The 24997-nt window shown below is 40.2% G+C and overlaps 1 protein-coding gene across 3 annotated transcripts in view; it reads right to left on the reverse strand.

Annotated features, from left to right (window-relative positions):
- col21a1 (collagen, type XXI, alpha 1) overlaps window positions 1-20976 on the reverse strand; it is a 29769-nt gene extending 8793 nt beyond the window's left edge. The window contains exons 1-16 of one of the 3 annotated variants that reach the window (XM_037783288.1): window positions 20808-20973; window positions 14826-14953; window positions 14126-14686; window positions 12918-13083; window positions 12615-12837; window positions 11426-11596; window positions 10012-10089; window positions 8236-8316; window positions 6337-6399; window positions 5864-5917; window positions 5722-5775; window positions 5555-5608; window positions 1297-1350; window positions 1160-1213; window positions 1024-1077; window positions 647-700 (exon numbers count right to left, since the gene is read on the reverse strand). In XM_037783288.1, coding sequence (XP_037639216.1) covers window positions 647-700; window positions 1024-1077; window positions 1160-1213; window positions 1297-1350; window positions 5555-5608; window positions 5722-5775; window positions 5864-5917; window positions 6337-6399; window positions 8236-8316; window positions 10012-10089; window positions 11426-11596; window positions 12615-12837; window positions 12918-13083; window positions 14126-14686; window positions 14826-14922 — 1818 coding nt within the window. In that variant the 5' untranslated portion in view covers window positions 14923-14953; window positions 20808-20973. Of the gene's footprint in view, window positions 1-646; window positions 701-1023; window positions 1078-1159; window positions 1214-1296; window positions 1351-5554; window positions 5609-5721; window positions 5776-5863; window positions 5918-6336; window positions 6400-8235; window positions 8317-10011; window positions 10090-11425; window positions 11597-12614; window positions 12838-12917; window positions 13084-14125; window positions 14687-14825; window positions 14954-20807 lie in introns of all 3 variants that reach the window. The other 2 variants (XM_037783290.1, XM_037783289.1) reach the window with 2 other exon arrangements.
- Window positions 20977-24997: the final 4021 nt, after the last annotated feature.

Raw genomic sequence — 24997 nt, forward strand, 5'->3', positions numbered from 1 at the left:
TCCTTGGATGCTCCCTCTAACTATTGTTCTGGTGGGGAAAAATGGCTAACAGCCTTGTGGAGCAACTGACTCATCTTTTGTAGACCCATCACAAACTTTTTGGACAACACTTCTAATCATGATCAGCGGGGTAGCTGCCCAGTTTGAAACACTTTCTTCCTAAAACAGAGCGCCACAGCATTCCCTCGCTGAGTAACTTTTACTGCCTTATGTAGCCTGCTTGTTACATAACAGGGTTATCCTGGGATGAACTACTGGGGAAATACCCCTAATTTACTAGCTGTCAGGGGTACTCTCTGTACTGCTGACAGTTTGTTAACACACTGCAGTTGTACTACAGTAAAACACGTTATGCATGCAAATCTGCGTGATCCATAAAACCAGGTCTTGCACAGTATTCGCCTATTTTAATCTTACAGCGTAATGTCATGTCAGCTACAATTTGTAAACCGTAATGTTAAGTACCACATACATATCACACCCCTTTTTTTCCTTCCATTCTTAACACAGTATGACAGTATATTTCATATTTCATTCATCCACAATTTGCATCAAATCCTCAATTTCTAGAGGTCCGAGTAAAGATGTAAACAACCTACAAAATACCAAACATGCTAAATGAGTAAAGTCTTTGTTTACTACTCACAGGATGGCCTGCTCTTCCATCAACACCAGGAATACCACCCTCCCCTGCTTCTCCCTTAATACATTGGAAAAACAAAAACATCATTAATATGTTTCTAATTTGACACATGCCTCATATTTTTCATGTCACGTTGGACTTATTAAATAGGGATTTATCTTAACTTTGATTTGTACAAAAGTTGTCAAATGGGGTTTGGGAAAATACGAGGGAGACACCAGCACTGGATGACTTCATTTCCATGGTTGCCAAACATCAACAACACAACTCTTGGGAACAGCAAACATGTGCGCTTAGCCAAACTCATGCCTCTATTATTCTCCTAATCCCCTGAATGAGTTTGGTAACATACTGTTCTGTACAGTCAAAATAAAACAGACCTTTTGACCAGGTCTCCCTGGAATTCCAGCCTCTCCATCTCTCCCAGGCAGGCCCTGAAACCAGAGAAAATTATTTTACAAACAATTATAATGGCACATGAGCTCTGGATTAGATTGAGGATTGTTTTGTACATACAGGGTCTCCTGAATAACCTGGTGGCCCAGGAGGTCCCAGAGTTCCCTTTTCTCCCTGGAAACATCATGCAATCCAGTTAAGATTGTCATATTTCTTGAGTCATTTTCAGTAGCCGTTAGGATTGTCTGCACCCTTACCACTTGACCAGCTTTTCCCGGTAACCCTGCAGTTCCTGTGGGTCCTATTGAGCCCTGAGAAAAGATAAAAGATGTTAAAGGTACAGTGTGTAGGATTTGGCGGCATCTAGTGGTGTGGTTGCAGATTGCAAACAACTGAGTACCCCTCCACTCACTCCTCCCTTTCCAAGACTGCGGTAACGAGAGCCGGTGAGGAAATCATCACACTCAGATGGTGATGAATCTCATTTGAATAGATCATCCATGTTTGTAATAGAGGGAGCTAGAAGAGCAACTCTTCACCTTTCCCTGTGTGGGATGAGAGCACTTCATAGACTCATTGCAAAGTCTACTTGGTCAGTGTTTGACATTAGTCAGCAGCGGTCTTGATTTTCTGGGATAGACGATGAATTTAGCAACTATTTGGACTGAAACTTAAGGGAAACTGCGTCATTCTGGCATTTCAAAAATTGCACTGGATGACCTAATGCTAGACGTTAGTCAAGTGTCTGGTGCCAAAACTTGGAACGATGCTTCACCGCATTTTCACATTTTCAGAATAAAAAAACCAACAACATGTGGAAACAAGACGGGACATTACAACGTTTGTTTTCTCAGATTTTGCATTTCATCGTTCAATAATTTGCTAATCAACTCACACGGGAACAAATTACTCTACAGCGTAAAACCGAATGACGTATTTATCGCTGCCAGTTTCTTTCTTTCTTTCAGTTTGAGCTGAATTCAATTTCCAGTTAATAAACCGATCCCAGGATCATGTGTTCATATTCCATTGGTATCCAAAACATATATCAAAAATCTCTCCAGCTGTGGCCATCACTACAAGCAAAGAGATTTATGCCACTGACTGGAAGTGCTGCAGTCAGGTCAGTAAAGGCACAATCATGGAAGCCAACTGGTAGTGTTTGTGCTTGATTTGTCTTTATGCTGCCGTAAATGTTACTGTTTTGTTGGATTGTGTTGGCAGTACCATGCTGTGTGATGACGTGGAGCATAAAACATGGACAGCTGCTAACATAGGTAGTGTAAGCAATGACTGGTTTGCATGTCAGGTGTGCAGGAGAGATGCAATAAGGAGCTTTGGTTCACTCCCCAAGTTGAGCTGTGGGTTTCCTGATTTCTGTCAAAATGACTGTAGTTGCAGTGTTAATGAATACAGAGATCATTAGCACAGACTGGATGGCCATATAATCAGCGATAAAAATGTTCCATCAAAGGTGATTAATGACTGTGGTCTTGAACACGTATCGCAGACTGTGAATACACAAACACAGCCAATTTCTGGCGAGGTGGCTAACACTCCTTTTTCCTCTTGTGTCCTTGAATAATGTACTTCTGACTTAATTTAGCAGACATCTCATGTTTCCGTTCTCCAGATCCTACGCCAGGAAAATGAGACTACACCCTTGGGTGTTCTTACAATATGGGAACAATTTGGAAAGGTAGATGTAAATGCGTTTACATCCAAAGAAAATCTTACACTCAAAATGAGGATTCCCTTGAACTTGAACAAATGGAGCGTCCTTAGCTTTCCTGAATTGCTAACACCTTTAGATCCAGACATTAAGGGTATTAAGTTGCCTAGACCAAAACTTTTTGAGCATTTTCACTTGACCCCTTACAAAAAATAATTTAAAGTTGAATGCCAAATGTCTAGTCTTGTGGAGGAGCCAAGATGTTTGAGCTGTCCTGCTTTGCCATGTAAGAAGATATGGAAAATCAATAGCAGCACCCTCTCTAGATACTCATCAATCATGAAGCCTCAGAACATAACACATAATTAGATGACTAATTATGGGATTTTAAAAGAGCATGTTGACAGACCAGTAAAAGTCATGATGCTTTCATCTTGTAGGCATTACTGGAAGTAGGATGAAATAAATAGATAGATACAGTAAATCTACCTGATCTTTAGCAGTGCACTCCCCCATTATGTTCCCTTTCTGTTTTGTTTTTTTTGCCAAATTCCAAAGTACTTCACCTAATCAAAGGAAGTCAAGAAGACAGTCCAAACAAAACCTAATTTGATACATCCTGGACCTGTGAGTGAATCTCTTAATAATGGGACGGATGTTACTGGAGGATTCGCTCCAGGTGCAGACGTCTGCAGACAGCTGAGACAATCTTCTAAACGACATTAACTGCTTGAGTTGTTCTCCACTTCAGCCAACTGGCAGGAACCCCCTGTGGTCACACTGATTACAAGGTAGGATGATATGACAGGTGATGCAGTCTAGAAAGGATGCATTACCTCACTTTACCTCAAAATAATGTTCACAGCGATCAGAGCATAAAAATGTTCTGGATAAAGCTGCAGGCTTTTTTTGCTCGAGTCAACTGTGACTGTAGTTGAGGCCTTTATAGTATCATTCAGGAAATGCTTGCTTTTATTTGACGCTACGTCTTCCCTTTGTATGGATTGTTGTATCGATTTGCTCCACTTTAGTTTGGACTGCTTGTGGCAGCGAACACATTTCATCTCACAGTTGCTTTCTCCTTGTTGCTCATATAAGTTTGCCTTCTTACACAGTATATATCGAGAGTAGGGCTGTCAATCGATAAAATATTTAATTGCAATTAATCGTATGATTGTCCATAGTTAATCACAATTAATCTCACATTTTGTATCTGTTCAAAATGTGCTTTAAAGGGAGATTTGTCAAGTATTTAATACTCTTATCAACATGGGAGTGGACAAATATGCTGCTTTATGCAAATGTGTGTATATATTTATTATTGGAAATCAATTACCAACACAAAACAATTACAAATATTGTCCAGAAACCCTCACAGGTACTGCCTTTAGCATTAAAAATATGCTCAAATCATAACATGGCAAACTCAAGCCCAACAGGCAACAACAGCTGTCAGTGTATCAGTGTGCTGACTTGACTATGACTTGCCCCAAACTGCATGTGATTATCATAAAGTGGGCATGTCTGTAAAGGGGAGACTCGTGGGTACCCATAAAACCCATTTTCATTCACATATCTGGAGGTCAGAGGTCAAGGGACCCCTTTGAAAATGGCCATGCTAGTTTTTCCTCACCAAACCTTAGTGTAAGTTTGGAGCAATATTTAGCCTCCTTCGCGACAAGCTAGTATGACATAGTTGGTACCAATGGATTCCTTGACTTTTCAGTTTCAAATGATACCAGTATCTTTACTCTAACTTTAAAACAACAACCTAAAATCGCAAGTTGCGTTAATGCATTGAAGAAATTAGTGGCGTTAAATCGAATTTGCGTTCACGTGTTATTATCGCGTTAACTTTGACAGCCATAATCGAGACAGCTGCTGGTAACATGCAGCATCAACTGTATGTGTGTTTTCCAGTCTGTGTGACTGAACAGTGGAAGAGGCAGTAATCCAGCTGAGAGGCAAGTCTGCCTTTTGATTTCTTAACATCTTGATATTTTGAATGGGCTTTCAGGCTCAGAGATTCTCACCTTAGCCTTGAATGTGAAAGAGCTTTAGCTGTCAGGTTTTATCTGATAAAAGAAGATTCATTTATGTTTTATTTTTTATCCATTTGTACGCCTTCTCCTTTACAGGGTAAGGATATATTGTAGAGGGTGGTGGGAAGTGAAGCCAGGTCGGTCACACTGAATTACACGGTTTTACTTCTAACTGATAGCCATGTGAGACATATAGTCCTCTCTGTGGGCGTATGATCTGTTTTGTTGGACTCTTAGGTTTTCTGTCTTCCTTGCATCTCTACTTCAGAGGCTAAGGAGCGAGGAGGAGATGCAATTGAGGGGAAAAAACATGGCAACAAGGGAAACGAGATACTGGCTCTCTAAAAATAGCGTTGTGTTTGTTGTTTGAGCTTTCTAAGGAAAGGCCGGAACAAAAGCCAGGAACGTAAAAAAGTTAAAAAAAAGTCTCTGATGGCCCTCGTGCTCTCTCTGCAAAGCGCAGTATAGAAGTTGTATTTTTTCTACTCTCTCAGGGGATCTGGCTTTATATTCATAACATATGGTTTCTAGAGTGATTGATGCGACGATGTTCAAACGGTTCAAGTTAATGTCTCTAGCAGGGATTTCCTGTTAATCCTACATTTGATCTCATAAAAGGAAGATTTACCTTGACAATTCAATGAGTGTTTTGTACCATCGCTCATTTTCCTCTTAGCTTGGTCAGTCAGTGCATTCAGCTATTTTACTCACTTTTCATGCCTGAATTCAATTTTAGATAAATAATATTGAACAACATCTGGATAGCGTCTTAGCGAGTATTTGAATGATTAACATCAGCACCTTCTCTCCTGGTTGTCCAGGCGATCCTGGTAATCCAGGCCCACCAATCTCACCCTGAAAGAACAGACTTGTGTTACAAAATATTTGTTTTAAGTGGTCACAAATTAGTGCAACAGCATGATAATGAAACCGATTGTGCCACAAATGTGCCTTTTTGACCTTCCTACCGAAACACCAGTCCTCCCTTGCTCGCCCTTGTACCCAACTGACCCACGTTGACCCTGACGGAAACAAAGGAAACCAGCTTTAAATGCTCTATTCTTGATGCTGAATTTAATGTCAAGGTAAATTAAGTGATATTTTCTTTACCTCTGCTCCTGTTGGACCTGGCAGCCCTGGACTTCCTCTAATGCCAGGGATACCCTTCAAATTAAAAAAAGAAAGACGGGAGATACACACATTTGGTTAAACATCTGAACCCCCTCAACTGTGTGCATGTTCTCTAAGTGGTTCTAGGCTGCGGGGTGAGTTTTTGATCATGCCGTAGTAGAACATGTGGTTCACTTTTGGATGGTTTTCATCACACAAAAACACCACTGTGCAGCCACCAGTGGTATAATCAAAGATGTTTTTTATTTATCCATTGGAAAAACAAGTAAATAAGTATGTTTACCACTGTAGCGGTCCTGACCACATAAAATTAACGGGCAGAAACTGTCATGATCTAATGGGTACATTATGTCAATTGGTTTTGGTATTTTCTGTTGTGGATGCTGATGCTGTGACAGTGCAGTTGGCGGTTAAGATCTGTATGTTTGTATATTGAACTATGTAGTACTCACAGGCTTACCATCAGCACCAGCAGGTCCAGGCTGACCAGATTTGCCAGAGTCTCCTTGTTCTCCCTAAAGACAGTGGAATGAGGTGATTTATTTAGTAATTATCTATCACGCAACCTCAAAGCGGCATAAATTAATCAATTTTAAATCATCTTTGGTAACAATATGCTTTCCCCAACATAGAGTGTTGATTTAATATTTTTAAACAACGTATCCTCATACAACGGTTCGTATGATATCCTATAAAAAGGTTATTCCTCATTTTCCGTGCCTTTTCCTACGAATGTCCAGCAACACGTGACACATATGTCAATTTCCGCTTGTTACATGCTAACAGTCTTTTCAAAAAAACGTCCGTCTTTACGGAAACAACTTGGTTAGGTTTAGGCAACAAGACTACTTAGTTAGGTTTGCCTAACCTTAACTATTCAAGGTCAATGCCTAACCTCAACCATTCAAGGTCAATGCCTAACCTCAACCATTCAAGGGCAACAAGACTACTTAGTTAGGTTTAGGAAAAGATCGGCTTGGTTAGGTTTAGGCAACAAAACTACTTAGTTTAGGAAAAGATTGTGGTTTGGGCTAAAATAACTCCGGAAGGGGCGTATCTTAAGTACGGAAGTTTCGTTACAAATAAATCTACGTTGGCTTATGGTTTCACACAAGGTAGGAACACCGGTCTCCTGGGCGAAAGTCTAGTGTTTCTTGACCCACCCATCCACCCCGACGTCCTACCTACGCTCCTTTTGTTGCTCTTTATACATCCTGGTCCACGATTACGTGGATTACATACAAATTACAGTGCATTACTTTGCATAGGTATAGCTACAAATGGTGTATTAGAACAGCCTGTTTTAAACCATGCTGAGGTAGTTTATCTAATGAAAGATGCTGTTGAACCTTCTTTGGGGTTGTGAGGAACATCTGCAGCCCGCAATAGTTGCAGCATTTTGGATCTATTAGTAACGTGTGACGTTATAAACACCAACATGCCTGAACCCATGTTAGTTTCATTAATAAAGAGTCATGTTGCTTAGGTAATATCTCTCTGAGTAAAGGGTAAAGGCTTTTATGACCGGGGTTTCTCTTATTTGGTTGGTATCCCATGATTAGAGGAACATGCAGGTTTTAATCCCTATTTAGGTAATTTTCCATTCTAACCGGTGTTTATCTTAAGCAGTGGTCTGGTTTGCTTCAAGCAAACAGCACATTACAACAGGATCTTACAAGGCTAACCATACAGTTACCTTCTCACAATGGCAAGCCGCAATTTGCCTAACTGGAGAAAAGAGGCTATTTAGTGAGTCCACAATTAGTAGTTTTTAGCGAGTAACTGTGTATTTAAGAGACAAAAGTGATAAAACCTCCCACACAGCACTGTTTCTGGCACAAAGGAAATCTGTGTTTACAGGCTATAATGGTTGTAGCTGGATTTGGCTTATTGGTAAAGTGCAACCTCATGTGCTCATCACTTATCCGACACAGAGAGCAGCATTTAGACATCAACTCAGCACACATTCACTCAAGGCTAAGCTGTGAGGAAGAGACAGTTTGTGCTCTGTTTCTTTGTCACTCCCGAGGTTACACATAAACTAACATTGTTAAAGATTAATTATTTTTCCCTCATTTAATCTCAACAGAGTACCACTGTTTAAAGTAAATATTTAACCAACTGTCTGAACACTGAGGAGCTGGACAAGGTTGAGCTCTGTGCTGAACCAGGAACCGACTATTCTCTGATATCTCACAGCATAGCACTGTATGTGCGTTTTTGCATTTATTTCTGCAGGCTAATTTTGCTCTAGGCTGGTTGTCAGTGTGTGCTGTACATAAAACAACTAAATTACACTAGACAAATAATAAAAGATAATATAAAGAGGAAACATTTTTTGAATAACTGACCTTTATTCCTGGAAGTCCAGGGGCTCCAGGGGGACAAACACACGGTTCTGGAGTTGGTTCGTAATCAGGACTGTTTGCACACTATAATGAACAAAGACCAGACCTTGAGTACACATACAGAATTATACATATTAGAGCTGCAATGATTAGTTGGTTAATAAATTAGTTGATAGACAGAAAAATATTGGCAGCAATTTTAAAAATCCATTAATCATTTTGAGTCACTTTTTAAAGAGAAAATGCCACAATTCTCTGGTTCCCGCTTCTCGAATGTGAATATTTGCTTGTTTCCTTAGACTTCTAGGATTGTAACCTGAATATCTTTGAGTTGTTGCCTATTGGTTAAAGGAAGGCGTATAAATAGCACGACATTACAACAACAGTCCGCGTGTCATGGGAACACATTTTAGGCTTTTTGCATGTCATTTGTACACCACGCAATAACACTACGGTAATGTCCGCAGTTAGGTTGAGGCAGTAAAACCACTTAGCTAGGATTAGGAAAAATGTCATAGTTGGGTTTCAAGTAAGTTTGTAAACTAAGTAAAATACGTACAGAAACAACGTAACATGAGTACGGAAAACACGTCACAAACATCACTAAAAACAGGTAACTTACAAAGCAAAACATACCGGTCTCTAACACCGGTCTCCTGGTTAAATGTTGGCTTTATTGGACCCATCCACCTACATTACCCACCCGCCATAAGCGGCTTTTCTCATTTTTTATTCTACGTCACTAGCTATGATCGTAGCATATTTACACAGAGTGTTTACATTGCAGTCAGTAAAGACAACATGGCATACAAATGACACGCCTAAAGCAAGAAAGGCGTTCATATGGCATGCTAAATGCTTTGCGCATTATCATGTCATTCATATGCCTTTCCGTGCGAACGGGCTGATTTGTTGGAATTTTTTCAAATGAACGATCAATCAATTAATGGTCTAATGTTTGTAAATGTCACAAAATCCAACACTGAAACCTAAAAATTAGTTAATACATTCAGTTTTTAAAAAAATATGAACTATTTTAATCACAAAAACTTACATTACCTGCTGTGTTCAAAATTAATCTGTATTTTACTTTAAATAAGCAGTTCTTTCTGCTAAAATGAAAAACTGTAAACCAGATATCATTATTTTTTATATCAAATGGTGAGAAGTTTTGCCAGAAAGTCATCTGATCCTCCATCAAAAGTAAACTGATGACTGAACTTTGAGATTCCATTGCAAATAAGCCATTAAAGAGCACACAGGGTGAAGTGGTGCTATACTTGGCAATCATTTGTAATTTTAGGCTACTCATCTTGTCTCTTTTGATATTTTTATCCTCACATTAAAAACAGTAATTTGGCACTGGCTTTGTGGTTATAGCCATTTGGAAGCCAACATAACAATGGGCCACTGCTTCACAAACACAGTTAGAGCCGGCCGATAATAAGGAAAATTAACTGAGTGCAAAATGTTTGAAGCTGAGCCATGGGTCCTCCTCCAGCAAATTATTTTATGCATAAACAGATGTGAGTTGAAATGAATATGCTGAGTTTACAACTTTCATTACACAATACTACAAAACACTGTGCCGATGAAATAAAAAGCAAGAAAATCATTTAATGCCATGCAGTATGAGGTGTGGAGTTGACTGATGGTGAAATTGAGCATAAAGCAGAAACAGATGTAGTTGGACAAGGTGAGAAGTAGGTGAGAAGCAGTTATCTTTGTTGCTTTTGGACTGAAAAACAAGTTCAGAGCCAAGCAGACTCTTGTACTTACGACTCCAGGTATTTCACACGCAGTCTCTCGGTTATTCTGCTCGGGGTCACAGTAAATGCGAAGTTTCTGGATTTCAAACTAAACAAGATTCAAAAGGAGAAGAAACTCTTGTTAAAAACACAACCTTCGCTGTTGGAGACTGCAACAAAACAAACGTTGGGGTAATTTTGCAACGTTTAGTTCGACTTTATCAGTGCTTTGCTACTAATGAATTGAAAATTTGATTGTACTACTCGTTAAATTGCCCTCATTGGGCATTGAGCAGCAACATGTTGCCAGACCTCCCTCAGTGTTGGAAGCACTCTGCAGCGACATTACACTATTCTTCCATTATTTGGTATTTTGTTGATGTTGGTGGTAAAATGGCTCCAGAATGTCCCATAGACTGTTTCACTACAGTTACCACGGGAGCAGAAAGATAATCCCAACATATGATTTATATCACTTCCAGCTTCATGAAAACATTAGAACGAGCTGGAGGCATAACTCAAAGTAAAACAATATAGTTTACATTTCGTTAATGATAACGACGGCGTGTAGCCTATTTAGATTTAAACACGATAAGAATGTCTGGCGCGGTCTGGTGGTCCATGCTAATTAATGTTGTTTAAAATCGCATTGTGGTACTTTCAGAGGTCCAATTGCAAAAATCTGTTTCCAATTACAAATGTGTTTATCTAGACATGATACTCCTCACATAAGTGCATTCACTCTGTTAAATGGAGTAAAACTACATTATCCCTATAACAATGGATCAGTACATGCAATAACATTCACTGCCAAGCTGCGGCTCATGTTAATATCCACAGCTATAATGATGTGTCAACATTAAAGTCATGAATGAATCATGGTCTTTTCCTACACCAATGACAAACTTGGCTAATTGCTTACATATGTGCCTGAAGTATTTAAAATGGTGCCATTGTTTCATAATACAAAGTGTTACATCATATTAGGATAAAAGGATGTATTGTATGTTATCTTCTTTTCCCATATCGGTATCATTAAATTATAATGTTGTGTTATGTTTGCAGGGCTGTGTTTGTATTGAAACTGCACGCTATATAGCCTTCTGCAGAGCAAATTACAACACAGCGTAATTATGATTTATTACAAATGCAGCATTTATGGCGCAAAATGTGCCAAATGAGACAAATAAAACAAATACCTTGTGGCGGAAAAGGCTCATTTTTGCCAATGATTTATTAGCCACAGATTTAAGCATGTCTCCCAGGAGGCACCAATAAACTATGTGATGCTGGTTAAAACATACATCAGTGCTGAGTTTGCTCAACTACTCATTAAACAAACTGTTCCCTCTTTCTATAGTCAAGTTGGCGTACTGCCGGATTACTTTCCTGGGAACCAAAGATGTGTTTTATGAAAATAAGGTTGTTGATGTTAATAAACTTACTGGCACTGTCGTTTCCTTTCTGACATATTTTCCAACTTGGGTTTTTCCATTGATGAAAATACCGACAGGGGGCTCCAAGGGTTGGGTTTCAATTTCCAGGTCATCAACATAAAGAGTAACATCCTCCTCGGTGACCAGCAGTCGTAGCTGGTGCCATTTCTCATCAAACAGCTTATTTTGACATAAAACAAGAACAGGGAAAAGTCATTAATACAATGGTACGTGCTTACAGTGTGCTGATAAAGACATTAAAAAAACACTCTCCCCTGTAGGGAGTGTGGACATTGCTGTAATTGTTCAGAGCAGGAAGCAAAAGGAACAAATCGTCATCTATCTATCTATCTATCTATCTATCTATCTATCTATCTATCTATCTATCTATTTATCTATCTATCTATCTATCTAGCTAGCTAGCCTTGGTGTGGCGCAATTATTTCATCTTTGACCTTGGTTGCCGCTGACCTTTCAAAGCGCAGCCACTGAGATAACAACTGCAACTGTTGTTGCTGCCTAGAGACAGTGAATGAAGTTCCTTGCGCACTTTTCGATAGCATATTATACCTGCGCTGCACTTTGCCTCTGCAAGGCTCCTCACCCTACCTCTCACCCTACCTTTTTCATCATGTTATGGCAGCTTAAAGTTTGAATAGGCTTCTGAAGCTCTACAGGCTTATACAAGCCGTCTGGATGTGTGAATAGGAGGATTAAGATGGATTGATTGCAAAACAGTTTCTGCTTGAGTTGTATTATATGAACTAATGAACAGAAGAATACCCTTTGAATACAATTGAGTACCTATATGTCATACAGAGAGTTTATAACATAAATGCATCAATAGGGCTTTACTCCAGGAATTTAGCATTGCACTTTCATAAAGTTGGGGGACTCACAAGAGACAGGTAGTCAAAATCAAGGCAGAGGCCAAGATATCCTGACTTTTAGTCTCTTGTAAATATGCTGGATCCTACATTTCCCATAGTGCAACTCAGTGTGTCTCTTTGTTTGACCCTCTCTGCCTGGTAAACACCCACATTGTTATTCTCTCAGACTTAACAAAGCTCCTACACAGCCACAGGAGACATTATACAACTGTGCAGTACTGTTTTTTAAAAGTAAACTGATCTTAATGTGTAGAATCAGTGGGACCCTTTTAAGACTATATTTCAAAGTATAAAACACATTACCGTACCCTTGCTGTATGTTGTGAGAATGTAACCGTTTGCGTTCCACTTGCTGCACTTGTGGTGAACATGATGTTGCGCTCCACTCCATTTAGAGTCACCGCCATCTGAGGTCTCCCATCATGCGTCTGTATTCTCCACACATCCCACTCCTCTGTTGCCACTGAGCCTTTATACCTCAGCGTGGCCACAAAAACATATGATGGAGGCAGGCCATCAGGAAAAAGGGTCCTGGATGACCAAATGTAAAAGTCAGTGAACTTGTGAATGCAGCGGTGATGATGAAGAAAGAATAAAAGCAAGGCGATTACCGTGTAGCTTCACTCAAGTCCACACGAGATGTCACTTCATAGGCCTTGGTGCCGTAATATGTCCCTTGTGTCTTCTTTGCTTTTTTAGCCAAATTTAAATGTAACAGAATATCGAAACCCTTCTCATCGCGGGAGTCTATGGGAATTCTTGCTTGACAAACCGTCTCTGCAACAGACAAACACAGTGAAATAGGAAAATAGACAAACACTGAAACTGATATCGCTGATACTGTCATGAAAGTAATATCTGAACTAGGGCTTGGTATCTTTTAAAAAATGACGATGCCAGCACCAATAGAAGTACCGCTCCACTCAAATCAATCAGCACTTGCTCCAAAAAAGAAACAAGCTGTATTTTAATTAGGGCTCTAGGCTACCGAATGTCTTTTTTCTTTTACATTCAAAGCTTCTGTTGAGGTTTTCGGATGAAGCTTTGAATGCAAAAAGATCCTCGAACAAAATTCTCAATTTGAATAAAGCGATTGATCGGATGATGATATTATTAAATCAACTTTCTTTAAGGAATATAACTCGTCAGTTTTTTTTTATTGCTGCTAGACCGCTACATCAATAAACTACAGGTGCGTCCTTTGCGGCGATTGGGAGAAAATGTTTTGACCGCAGTGAAAATGTTGTTTTTGAAAGGCTTAACGCCAACAAATATGGATTGAAGCATATTTAGTAGAATACTTCATTAGATAAAAATATGTTGTGAGTTTTGGAAAAGATTACATACAGTATATATTTTTTCAGTAACTGTTGACTTTTTGACTTTACAACACTCTGGAGTTATTGGAAATGTTTGGATCACACAAGTCTGAAACAATCCTACACAACCACCGTGTGCAATACAGAGATACATTCTGGGCTTGCTCGGTCGTGCTTCAAACTCATGGTGTGAGTGGTACCCGGAATCAAATTGGAGTGGGAGATAAGGCAACACTTATCTGATCTGCGCTCTATCCAAAATCCTTCTGCTCAGACTCGCAACTCGCTCACGCTCCGCTCCACTCACATGCTCTGACAAATAGTCCTTGGATAGATTGCAGGAATCGTTTGAATGGAGAAGTTTCGATACTACTTGGTACGGGGTTATTTCTTAGATACATTAAAAGATATCAAGTACCGATACCCACCCCTAATCTGATCTCATAATATTTGAGCAGAACAACACTTTTAGCTCCAGACACTGATCAGCAGTTGCTTACCTTCGCACAGTTTCTGTCGTATGACCTGTATGATCCTGGAAATACCTTTGTAGTCCTCAACAGAAAAGACATAAGTTGAAAATGGCTTGTTTGCAATGTCTTTCAACTCGGCCACTTCTGTCTCTGGTCCAACACCGATGGCAAACAGAATTACTCCTTTTTTTCTTGCTGCCTCTGCCGCTTTCAAAACCTCATCTTGAGACTTCCCATCTGTGAGGACGACAGCAATTCTGGAAATCCCCGCCGGGCCGCGCTCAGACAGGCCAAACAGTTTGTCTGTAGCAAACTTAATGGCTGTCCCTGTATTTGTGTTTCCCCCCATGTACTCAATGGACTCCATCGCTTTGATGAGGTTTTTGGTAGCGAAGTGCTTCCCCAGAGGTATTTCTAAAATGGGGTTATCGCTGTACTGGACGACTCCAACCTGGGTAAACTTCTGTCCAATGTTGAAGCTTGTTGTTATGTTGACGAGCCAACGCTTTACTATTTCAAAATTGACATCTTCAACACTCCACGAGCCGTCTAGAATAAAGACCAAATCACATGGCGCGGTCCTACAACCTGAAGCAGACAGGAAATAAACCATCAGCAGTGTAAAATAATGGTTTCAACAAATCCTATCTAGTTTTTATTTTAGTTTTTAATGTATGGACAACAAGCATAACAAAGTGTGAGAAAATGAAGACAGAAGCACTCTTACTTCTTATGTCTTCATCTTGAGCTGCACTAAACAAATGGAGAAGCATGAAGCACAGGCATCTTAAGACACAATGCATGGATGTCGCTTTGTAACCCATTATGCAGCAGTACCAAGTTCCAATTGTGCACCTACAGGGAAAGGGAAACACATGCTTTGTATTGCAGGGAAAAAAGAAAAAGGACAATGCAAGCATTTGTGACATGTGTTTCCTGTATTATTCTTGCCTTGACAGAAGTTAAACCCTCAGACTAATTTATTTTTCCGTTATTGAGATGTTTGGCCGCCATTTATTCTGGCTCGTCCCCGCTCTACAGACTTCAAACACGAAACTATCCCACTACCTGCAGTTTCACACATGCGGTAATTAATTATAAATGATGTGTAATACCTTGAGGTACATGAAAATTAGGAATTAATTTAAACAATAAATGATTGTGTACACGTGTGAATTAGCAGCATTTGTGCATTGAGGTAATGGTGTCTCTCTGGATGATGCACCAAAGTTCAACCTAAGTGTTGGATGAAGGTGATCTGATTAAGCTTTGTGTGAATGTGTATGACTCAAGCATGACAGCAGGAAGTCAATGCATACATTCACACTGTAATCATTTGTTTCATTTTCAAACATTTTCCACATTCATTTTAATGTCATTAGTTATTTTTTGTTTTGAATTGGACATTTTTCATCATCTGAGCTATGCATTTTGCAGAAGCCTGGCTTTTAGTACAGAGGAGTGTGCCCATACAGTACAAGCTGAGTTGGTGCAAATAATACTGTATGCATTGCACTTAGGTCAAAGCCCAAGTCAAGCACAGAACAGACAGGACAGTCCATTTATTGTTTGTGGTAAGTAAATCTTTATACGAAAGGTAGAAATAAAATTGGCTGCCAAATCTCAAAATAATGGAGAAAGATGCTAATCTGAGACAGAACAAAATAATCTGACTATTTATGGTTTAATCAACAGTTCCATCAGAAAATGTGTATTTCTTTCCTTAAACTGAATTCTTTGATTTTTTTTGGCCACTTGGGTGCTGTGCAACAACGTTAACATATTCTCACCTTATATAGTTAACATGTTAGCAAACAGTTGCTTAACTACACATCCAGCAGATAACATTAGTATTTATTTGGTGTCACGTGCACCTGGGGTTTGTTAGTTAAATATTGACGCTCCTTTTAGCTCTGTTTTTGGTCTCTACCAACACCTCAGAAAAATATCTGGTTCTTTAGCTGCTAAATGCTCCACTATGTTCACCAGCTAGTCGTTAACTTTTTTTGGTGCTTGGCAGGTAGTGTACAGTGGCTTTGTCAGAGCTATTGCTGAAAACCGCCGCAGGCAGTTGTCACTGGGGCTATCAAGTGCAAATCCCATCAGCCCATGTTTGCTTTTTCCTAAGTGATATTCACTTCCTACCTCCCACTGCCGCCATAGACACCGCTGTACTACCCACAAATCCCTAATTCACTTACTTGTGCCACAAAGTTATACTCCGAGCTCTGCATCCAACCTCCATGCGGCGCAATCTAGCTTTCCAATCCTACTACTCAGCCTCAGTACACCTAAAAGCATTTTCCTTTCAAGCCTCATCCACCACATCCTCACATGGCACTGTCAGCTTTACTAAATAAACAATTCACTGAACTTCTGACCACAACTACCCCTAAACCAGTGCTCACTGTTTCCTGTGGGATTATCAGCTGTTTCCTCAAATCTGCTGCCATTTGCCAGTCTCTACCCACCCTTGGTCCAAATACAACACGTCTGCCCAGAAAAGCTTCACTCCTACACTTTCCTTCCTCGTGGATGAAACCAATTGTAATACCTTCCTTCCCATCAGCAGATTAAGTATTTTTAACCAGTTACTGTCACGTGCTGCTAAAACAGTTACAGTAGTTATGTCAACAGGTGTGTCATTCTTGGAGTAAAACTATTTTACACCCTGGCAAAATGTTTCAAAACATTGGCAAGTCTGAACATATGGGAAACTGACCTTTTTTGGAAGATGTTAGTGAAAAAATTTGTACAATATGATTAATCTCTTTTGGTTTGCTTCAATACCTTTCAACTCCCTCCAGCTCTTCTTCTGTATTTTTATTAATTTATCCACTCCCTTGTGCTGACGTTTTGCCCTACAACCATTCTTCACCTATATGATTGACTCAAGCCCTAAAGGCTCCTCACTCTACACCTGCACAGCAACATCCTTGCTGTGTGGCTCCAGAGTGCTGACTGTTGAAATGCTTCTCCTATACACTCCAGGGATTCAAAACAAAGATGTAGCTGATGTCCCAGAATAACCTCTGTGTTATATGATTGTCAGATTAAATGGTGGTATTCTGAAAGTTTTCATTTGTCAATACACTACAAAATAACTCGTGAGGATTTTCCTGATCTGGCGCCACCATCAGTAAAACAAACTAGCAGTGTTTTTTTTTTTTTGTATTTAGTAGCTAATACAACTTGATTACTGTCAGGGAAAATTGTGGTTGTGGATTTTTAGAGGAAATCGTGAAATTTGGTATCAATATCTCAATGTAGTACCAATTCATGTGACCCAATGATTTTGGTGATCCCCTGACTTTTCATCTAGCGCCATCATCAGGTCAAAATTTTATTTTTTTCAATACTCTGGTTCATGACTAAATACCTGCAAAACAAACATCAAACTCTGCTGTACTTTGTGTTTAATGCTAATGATTGCATGATTTAATGCAAATGTTAGCATGCTAATACACCAAACTAAGATGGTGAACATGGTAAACATTATACCTGCTAAACATCAGTATGTTGACATTTTCATTGTGAGCATGTTAAAGGGATAGTTTGGGTGTTTTGAAGTGGCATTGTATGAGGTTCTTATCCATAGTCAGTGCATTACCTACAGTAGATGACGGTCGGCACGCTCCCAGTTTGGAGAAGCAGACAGGATTTACCGCACGGAAGCAAAGCAATGTACTGCTGTTTGTCAGGGCCGGCAGCAAAATGTAATTTAGCCACCTAAAAGAAAGGCTCACCTAAAAAAATCAATATCAGTTTAAGTGTACGCTATATTTTGAATATTTCACCGCTTGCCTTGAGATGCTCTCACCAAAGCCACCAGACTCCGCTGAAAAAAAACCGTATAATTTTACCTCGCAGAACACGGGAGTTGCTGGTCTACCGCTACCTCGATTGGTTAGTTTGTTTGTGCTATTGTTTGACTTTGGTGAATCCGAACTAACCAAAGTCAAATAATAACACAAACATAACTGATCAAGGCAGCGGCAGACCAGCAACTCCCGTGTTCTGCGAGGTAAAATTACTGTTGTTGTTTTTTTTCCAATGGAGTCTGGTTGCTTTGGCGAGAGCATAGATAGCGGCTTCAGTTTCCCGCTGGAAACATAGACTGTATAGCTGTCTCGTGGCAAGGTAAACTGGAGAAAATATTCTAAATGTAGCGTGCACTTAAACTGATATTTTTTCTTTTAGTTGACTAAAGTATGTTTTGCTCCTGTGTCGGTATTCCTGGATGTTTCTCCAAGCTAGGGCCACGCCAACCGTCATAGGTAATACACTGACTATGGATAAGTACCTCATACAACCCCACTTCAAAACACCCAAACTATCCCTTTAACATGCTGACATTAGCATTTAACTCTAAGCTAGCAGGGCTGTAAACTCTTGTTCGCATAACCCCAAAAAGGCCATTTTAAGCCATTTGAACAAATGACCAAATCTGTTGTGTTTCTTGGCACCAACTCAGAAATAGCAAACAAATCCTACTCTGATTTTTATGAAGCCATGTCAAGGCAAGTGCAACACATGGCAAAATGCAGTTTGTCTTTCAACATTAATCAATGTCAAATACAAAACAATGACATGTTACAAACGTGCTATTAACTGTATTTCGCAAGTTCATTTCAGTAACAGGTGAACACTAATATCACTGCGTGTGCTGCAAACAACATGTAGCATTATAGTGGAGTATAATGATGTTCATGCTCAATGAATTAGAGATGAAAATGGCGAAACAATGAAGAGAGACGTGTTTACATTGTGCATGTGAGCAGAGGGTAGACATTTTATGTATGGCTGCTCTATCAAATGATCTTTTACAGTAGTTTCCAACACGTAGAAGAAAGAAACTGCTGACATCCTAAAAGGATGCAGTTGCAAATGAAGACCAGATATGCTGCATAGTAGAAGAAGCAGGACTTGTGGAAGGAATTTGATAGGAAGGAACCGTAGCTATTTCTGATTGTGACACGTAAAGGTCAACGAAACAGTGGCTAGGACATAACCCTTGGCCTCCCAAATGCTTTCTTTTCCTGCGCAGCCAGAGAGGGGTCACACTCTTTAACATGACTGCATTTTTCCACCATGTAAACTCAGCGTTGAAGCAACACAGTGGAAGGGGGCGTCAAGCTGCCACAGTTGTGCAAGCCGTTTTCTTCATAATTTTTCCCCACTAGAGAGCTGGAGGAGGTTGTTGGAAAACCCCCTCATTGGCAGCGTCCAGCCAGGATGACTTTCCCCTCGACTGACTTTCCCCAAACGGACTGTTTCTACACCTCTGCTCGAGCCACATGGAATTCATTTACACCGTCAGACAGTGAAATTCCGGCTGTGGACTGTGACCAAACACATGTAGTTGTGATGATGAAGGAAAAGCAACCTTCATCCAGGAATAAAAACGCGACATTACGCGTGCTATGCTACGATGCGTAGAGTTGGAATGCATGCATAATGTAGCAGAATTAACAGGTGCACTTGTGTTGCAGGTTAGTGCCAGACTCCATTGATCTCTGATGTTATTGGGGCAGCACAGACACTTTGTAGCTCCAAGTTTTGGTGATTGAATGACAGAATTGTAACTGTGACTTTCTAGCTGTGAATATAACTACCACATGGCTGAGTCAGTTGCAGTACTTTGCAAACTTGATTTATGTGAGACTTAGTTTATTTACAGTTAAGTTCCAGCTGGATATGTCGTTCAGGAAGCTGCTGAACAAACGATTTCTCCAATTTCACCGGATAACATTTCACTTGTTCAGTGTGGGCGACATTGAATCGTCACACTGGTTTTAAAGACAGCATCAGACCACATATTGTGTGCTTAACAAGTGCAAAAAAGACTATTTGTTTTGTACCCATACTTTATGTAATGCTACTGCATGCTTTAACTCCACTTGACCTGCTGAAGTTAAACTTATCTGCTGTAAATTTGGCAAAAGGAAGTTGTTCCATCCCAGAAACAACAACTGCTGTTCGTGCTGAACAGTTGCCAACATCAGGGGAATTTATTGCTGCCAAACTCTTCAAGGAACAAGGGGAAGCCAAGCCCTATCAGTTGTTCTCCGTAAAAATCTGTTCAACTAATCCAAGCTGTTAAATAATGTCTTGTAAAACGTCAGATCATACGGGTTCCGATATTTTCTACTCTAGTCACAAATGATTCTTCATGCAATGCTCACATCTGTATAAACTGTATGCGTACAGTACATGCAATGCCACGGTGCACTGTGCAGTATGCTTGCACAGATCCAAGGAATATGAAAGAAAAATCCTTTTTTTTACGAGAAGTGAAATGGCCAGGAAAAAAATCCTGAGTTGATTCCATTCATTCTTTGCATGGCAGTAGCACAAACAAGGGACTGATAACTGGGCTTAATGTCTTCAATATGCAACTGCGGCAGCACAGACTCTCGGACACTTAAGTAAAAGTTGACACAGTGCAAAAACTGTTACTAATCTGAACATCATAACCAATGACAAATAAATTAAATACACTAAAATCCCAACAGCTTCACTTTAATGATCAAAAACTGCCTTCATAGATTCCAATATTCTAAATGTAACTGTCTACTGATAAAATAAATATGACATAAAATATCAATGTGCATTAAAACACACCCACAACTTGTTTTTTTTAATTTCTAAAATTCAGAAATGCAATAAGTTACATCACAAAAATGACACAAAGTGAGCAAAACGTTACCGGTAAGCGTCCAAGCCCTTGTGTGAGTTCCTGTTAATCCTCTCATTGAGAGCCAGTGATCAATACTGTTCACGGCGCCGGGTTTACAGAAACTGAATTTAGGGAGAAGTGCACATGTTTCTCTGCTGAATGAAAGCCTGCCCTTTCCAGCAGCTCTCTCTCCGTCTCCTCTGTTTCTGTCCTTCTTCCTCTCCACCGCCGCCCCCCCCCTCACTCCGGACTTTTACTGGCCTACAGCCACCCTCAATTATCATGGGTGGAAAGAGAAGCAGATAAGGAGAGCATGAAAATAGTGCAGCAGACAGCCCATCTCTGACAGTCCAAAAGGAAAATAATAGTAATGAGCACAGCCTCCTTCCAAGTTTTGGGGGTTTGGATCGTGTGTGGGTTGCTAGGGGCATAACCAGAGAACATGGAGTTTTCTGGATGCAGGACGAGCACCGGATCAGCCAACAAGTTTTAGTATACTGAGGCACGTATACTGTACTGCTCGTGGTACCTTCAGCAGGACTTCAAGTGCTCAGCGATGCACTACACTACTCCTTTGTGAATTCCACTTCATCACCCGAATGGACAGCAGATTATGTTCTTACAAGTCAGCAATGAACAAGGTGTGAAACGCTACTGCAGTGCTGTTTCTGCATGAGCAGCTGGAAGTGGTTAGAAATGCAGAGCTGAATCTGCTGTGGAGCAGGCAGATCTCAGTTTGATTCACTCTAACAAGTTTTATCATGTTTGTACTCAGTGGCAGCCTGCTCTGCATCAACTGAAAGCAGCCTCAGTGTTTGCATGCTCTCCTAAAGGCTCCAAAAATGCTGATGGTGTCGTGACCTCTGTACTGTAGTTTTAAGTGATTCTCTGCTCAGGTAGACATTACTCTTCTATGTCTTTACATAGCAAATAGTTGTTTGCTGCAATGGTAATGTTCTGGATATCATATAGAGCACCTCTAAATGTAGGACTTTTGCTTAAAATGTTTTTTTTTAAATTGGGTATCGCTACTGTTACTGAGGGCTAGAATAAAGGACTGCTTGTACTGTCTGGCTGGATCTGGCAGACTCTACTTTAAAGGGTTTAATTAGGTTGAGCAGCAGTACAGAACATGGGCTTGTTGGTATATATGCGTGGTTCTGCCAAAGAAAATACAACAACACGGTTCAGATAACAATGCAAAAGGAATTATACAGTACATACATACTTTATATATACTGTACATCACTCTAAAGGCATAGATTGCAGGATTCTCCCTCCAAAATGTATAGACTCATACAAACTATCTCTGTTAAAGGGACTATTTGTAACTTCTTACACGTATAAATCATTGTGGGTCGGTGTCATGCGCGCTCACGTGTAGCTACGCTGTTCAGACAAGACTCCAACACAAACTACACGGACCACAAAGTTATATCTAGTGAAGCCCGTCTTGCAAAACAGTGTTGGCCGCGGTCGGAGGACGCGGGGGAGCCTGTAGCTTGGGTCTCCAGGGCCGGAGTCTATGCTGTACTTGGCTCCTCTGCCTGCCTGCCTTCACTCACACCGCGCTCGTTCTCACTTGCTCTTTTGTTTTGAGTGATGTTCGTTCATGTCTATGTAGACCAAGCACAAGCGCGAGCAACAGGACGCTGACTTTCGTTGACTTAACGGCCACAGGAGTCGCTGTTAACAAGCAATTTCTGATTCTTACATAGAGTCCCTTTAATCATCACATATGACTCACTAGTGTGTGTCTGCAGGGGCACTGCCCACCGCCTGCATTTCTTATTTTCGGTGTTTGGGACCCCATAACCATACCAAACACCGGTAATTGACAACTGCGATTAAGATTCATCAATCAACTACCCTCCTATGCATCCACAATATCAACTGACAAATCTTGCATACCCCACCTTTAAACCAGCTGCATAATCTCAACTAACTGTGGCAGGAGGAAACAACGCACTCACTACTACAGACACGAACAGCATGTAAGAATACTACTCATTAATATGTGGAACAAAGGCGCTACGACAGTAATACACAGTGTTATCTAGCAGGTGCAGAGTCTTAACAAGGTGAGCTAACTAATTGACGGTAAACACACAGCCTAATCATTCTACATGTGCAAGAAGTGACAACCACATAATTAAATGGACTTATAACCTAAATGTTGTGACTTACAGTTCTCAAGGACGCACGCAATGACGGTGATTGAGTAATCATTAAATCATGAAACAGTCCTGCTCACGTGACAGGCACAGTAGTGCTAAAGATGTCATCAGATGTGGTTTCCTGATGATGGCCTTGTTGACCCTGAGCCTCAGCACACTCTGGTGGATCACACAGGCAAATACTGAGTTGGTGTTTGGAGCCTGGGAGTGGCCAACCTGATGGTGAGAGTAGACTTTCCAATGCTGACTAATCTTCTGTCTCTATGTACTGGTCCCTGGTTTGTAGCCAACATGAAGGAAAACCCCGGGCAGAAAATCTCTGTGCTTATTTTCCTACAAGAAGTTGCTTCAGTTGTCTTCTGTGGCCCATACATTGATCAGTATGACTGTGAACTGTGACCATATCTGGAAATTTGACATTGATTACATTTAGCAGTGAGCTAATCATTACGTTTGGCTAGACGTCAGGAGAACAGGATACACTGTAATAATTGCCATACTTTGAATTGCAGTAAATCTGCTGCAATTAAAATAAATTGCCCCTTTATGATCGAGTACATTAAACTGTTTTGTAAGCATATAAAGACGGTTTGATACTTGCTAATTAGACTCAATTAAACAGCTCATTATATCAAATTTGTGGGAACAGGTGAAATGATTTGTTTACATAAATTAAGTGATTGCAGTAGTAGGGGCACCACTTAAGTAAAATAAAACAGCTATAATCATCTTGTGCAATCAAATCCTAACAAGGCCACGATCTCAATTCATTTCTAGTTTAATATGCACACATCATCTCAAGCGCAATCGTGGCCTCAAACATATTTTCTTTCTATTTGTTCAGTCGCTCCTGGAGTTTGTGATTCAGTGGCAGCATACAGCAGTGCTCCCGACATGGCTTTTTTCTGTTAATGGTGTATTAAAAAAAAAGCGCTCTTCTGGCATACAAAGCATTTAAATGGATGTAAATTGTGCAAATTTATGAGATTGGTGCACACAGTAAAATCAGTACAAACATAATGACCCCTGTTCAGAGATATGGTGTTAAAGAATGTTAAATGATGCCAGAAATCCACGCAACTTATGACTACAAACTTTCTAACTTATTTAGATTACAAATTGACCTTCAGGTAATCGTGTGGGGAAAAGACACGTCAAAGAAGCTAAAAAAAACAGTTAAAAGCCTCTTATCTATTTGGCTATTCATAACTGGAAGTTAATAACTCCTCCCATGATATGGCCCCACGTGCTTCCTCCACTGGAAGCGTACTTCCTCACGTTTCCTTCACTAGAATGGCACCCTAGAGGGCGCTGCAACATGGTTTCTTCCCTTGAAAAACACTTAACCGCAGAACATTTATAACAGAGAAATCAGTTTGAAGTCTGCTAATAAGCTAAATTAATCAAATGCTTGAGACAAATATGCAATTGGTTTGTGCAAATGAGAAAATTGTATATCCAAATAATGAGGAATCAAATTAACCAGAAAACGTTTCATCCACCCAACAGGGCAGCATCTCATTCTGCCAACATGTTAAAACATGTGAATGTGGTAAAAAAGTTGTGTCAGGATATTTAATGAAATCTACAGTTGGGCTCACTGTCACTTCTATAAAAAAACACAATAACACGCTTATTGCCTACATCAACTAACATTTACAGTCTGGCAGATGCTCTGAAACATTTTAAAGAAACTGCCTGAGGACAACATAAAACCTCTCTCTCTAATAACCTCAGATTCTGTGCCATCGCTTTGAAGCTCAACCGTCCTGGTTCGTTTTAATCAGCTCACATGCATTAGGCCGTATTTATCTTGATCACTTGTATGGTTTGCCGCAGAGATAAATAGTGAGCATGTCTGAAGCAAGTGGTTGAGCCCAGAAAGAAAAATCAGAGGATAATCGTGGATTAGTAATAGTTTCCATGACAGAGGTGACCGTAGCATCCAGGGCAGCATGGCACACATGATGCTGCAGTCGCAGAGGGGGTGTACGATGACGATCTGCAGTCGATGGGCTTCTCAGAGGAAACAAATGAGAGCCA

This window comes from Sebastes umbrosus, chromosome 10, assembly GCF_015220745.1.
Source record: "Sebastes umbrosus isolate fSebUmb1 chromosome 10, fSebUmb1.pri, whole genome shotgun sequence".
NCBI lineage: Eukaryota > Metazoa > Chordata > Actinopteri > Perciformes > Sebastidae > Sebastes > Sebastes umbrosus.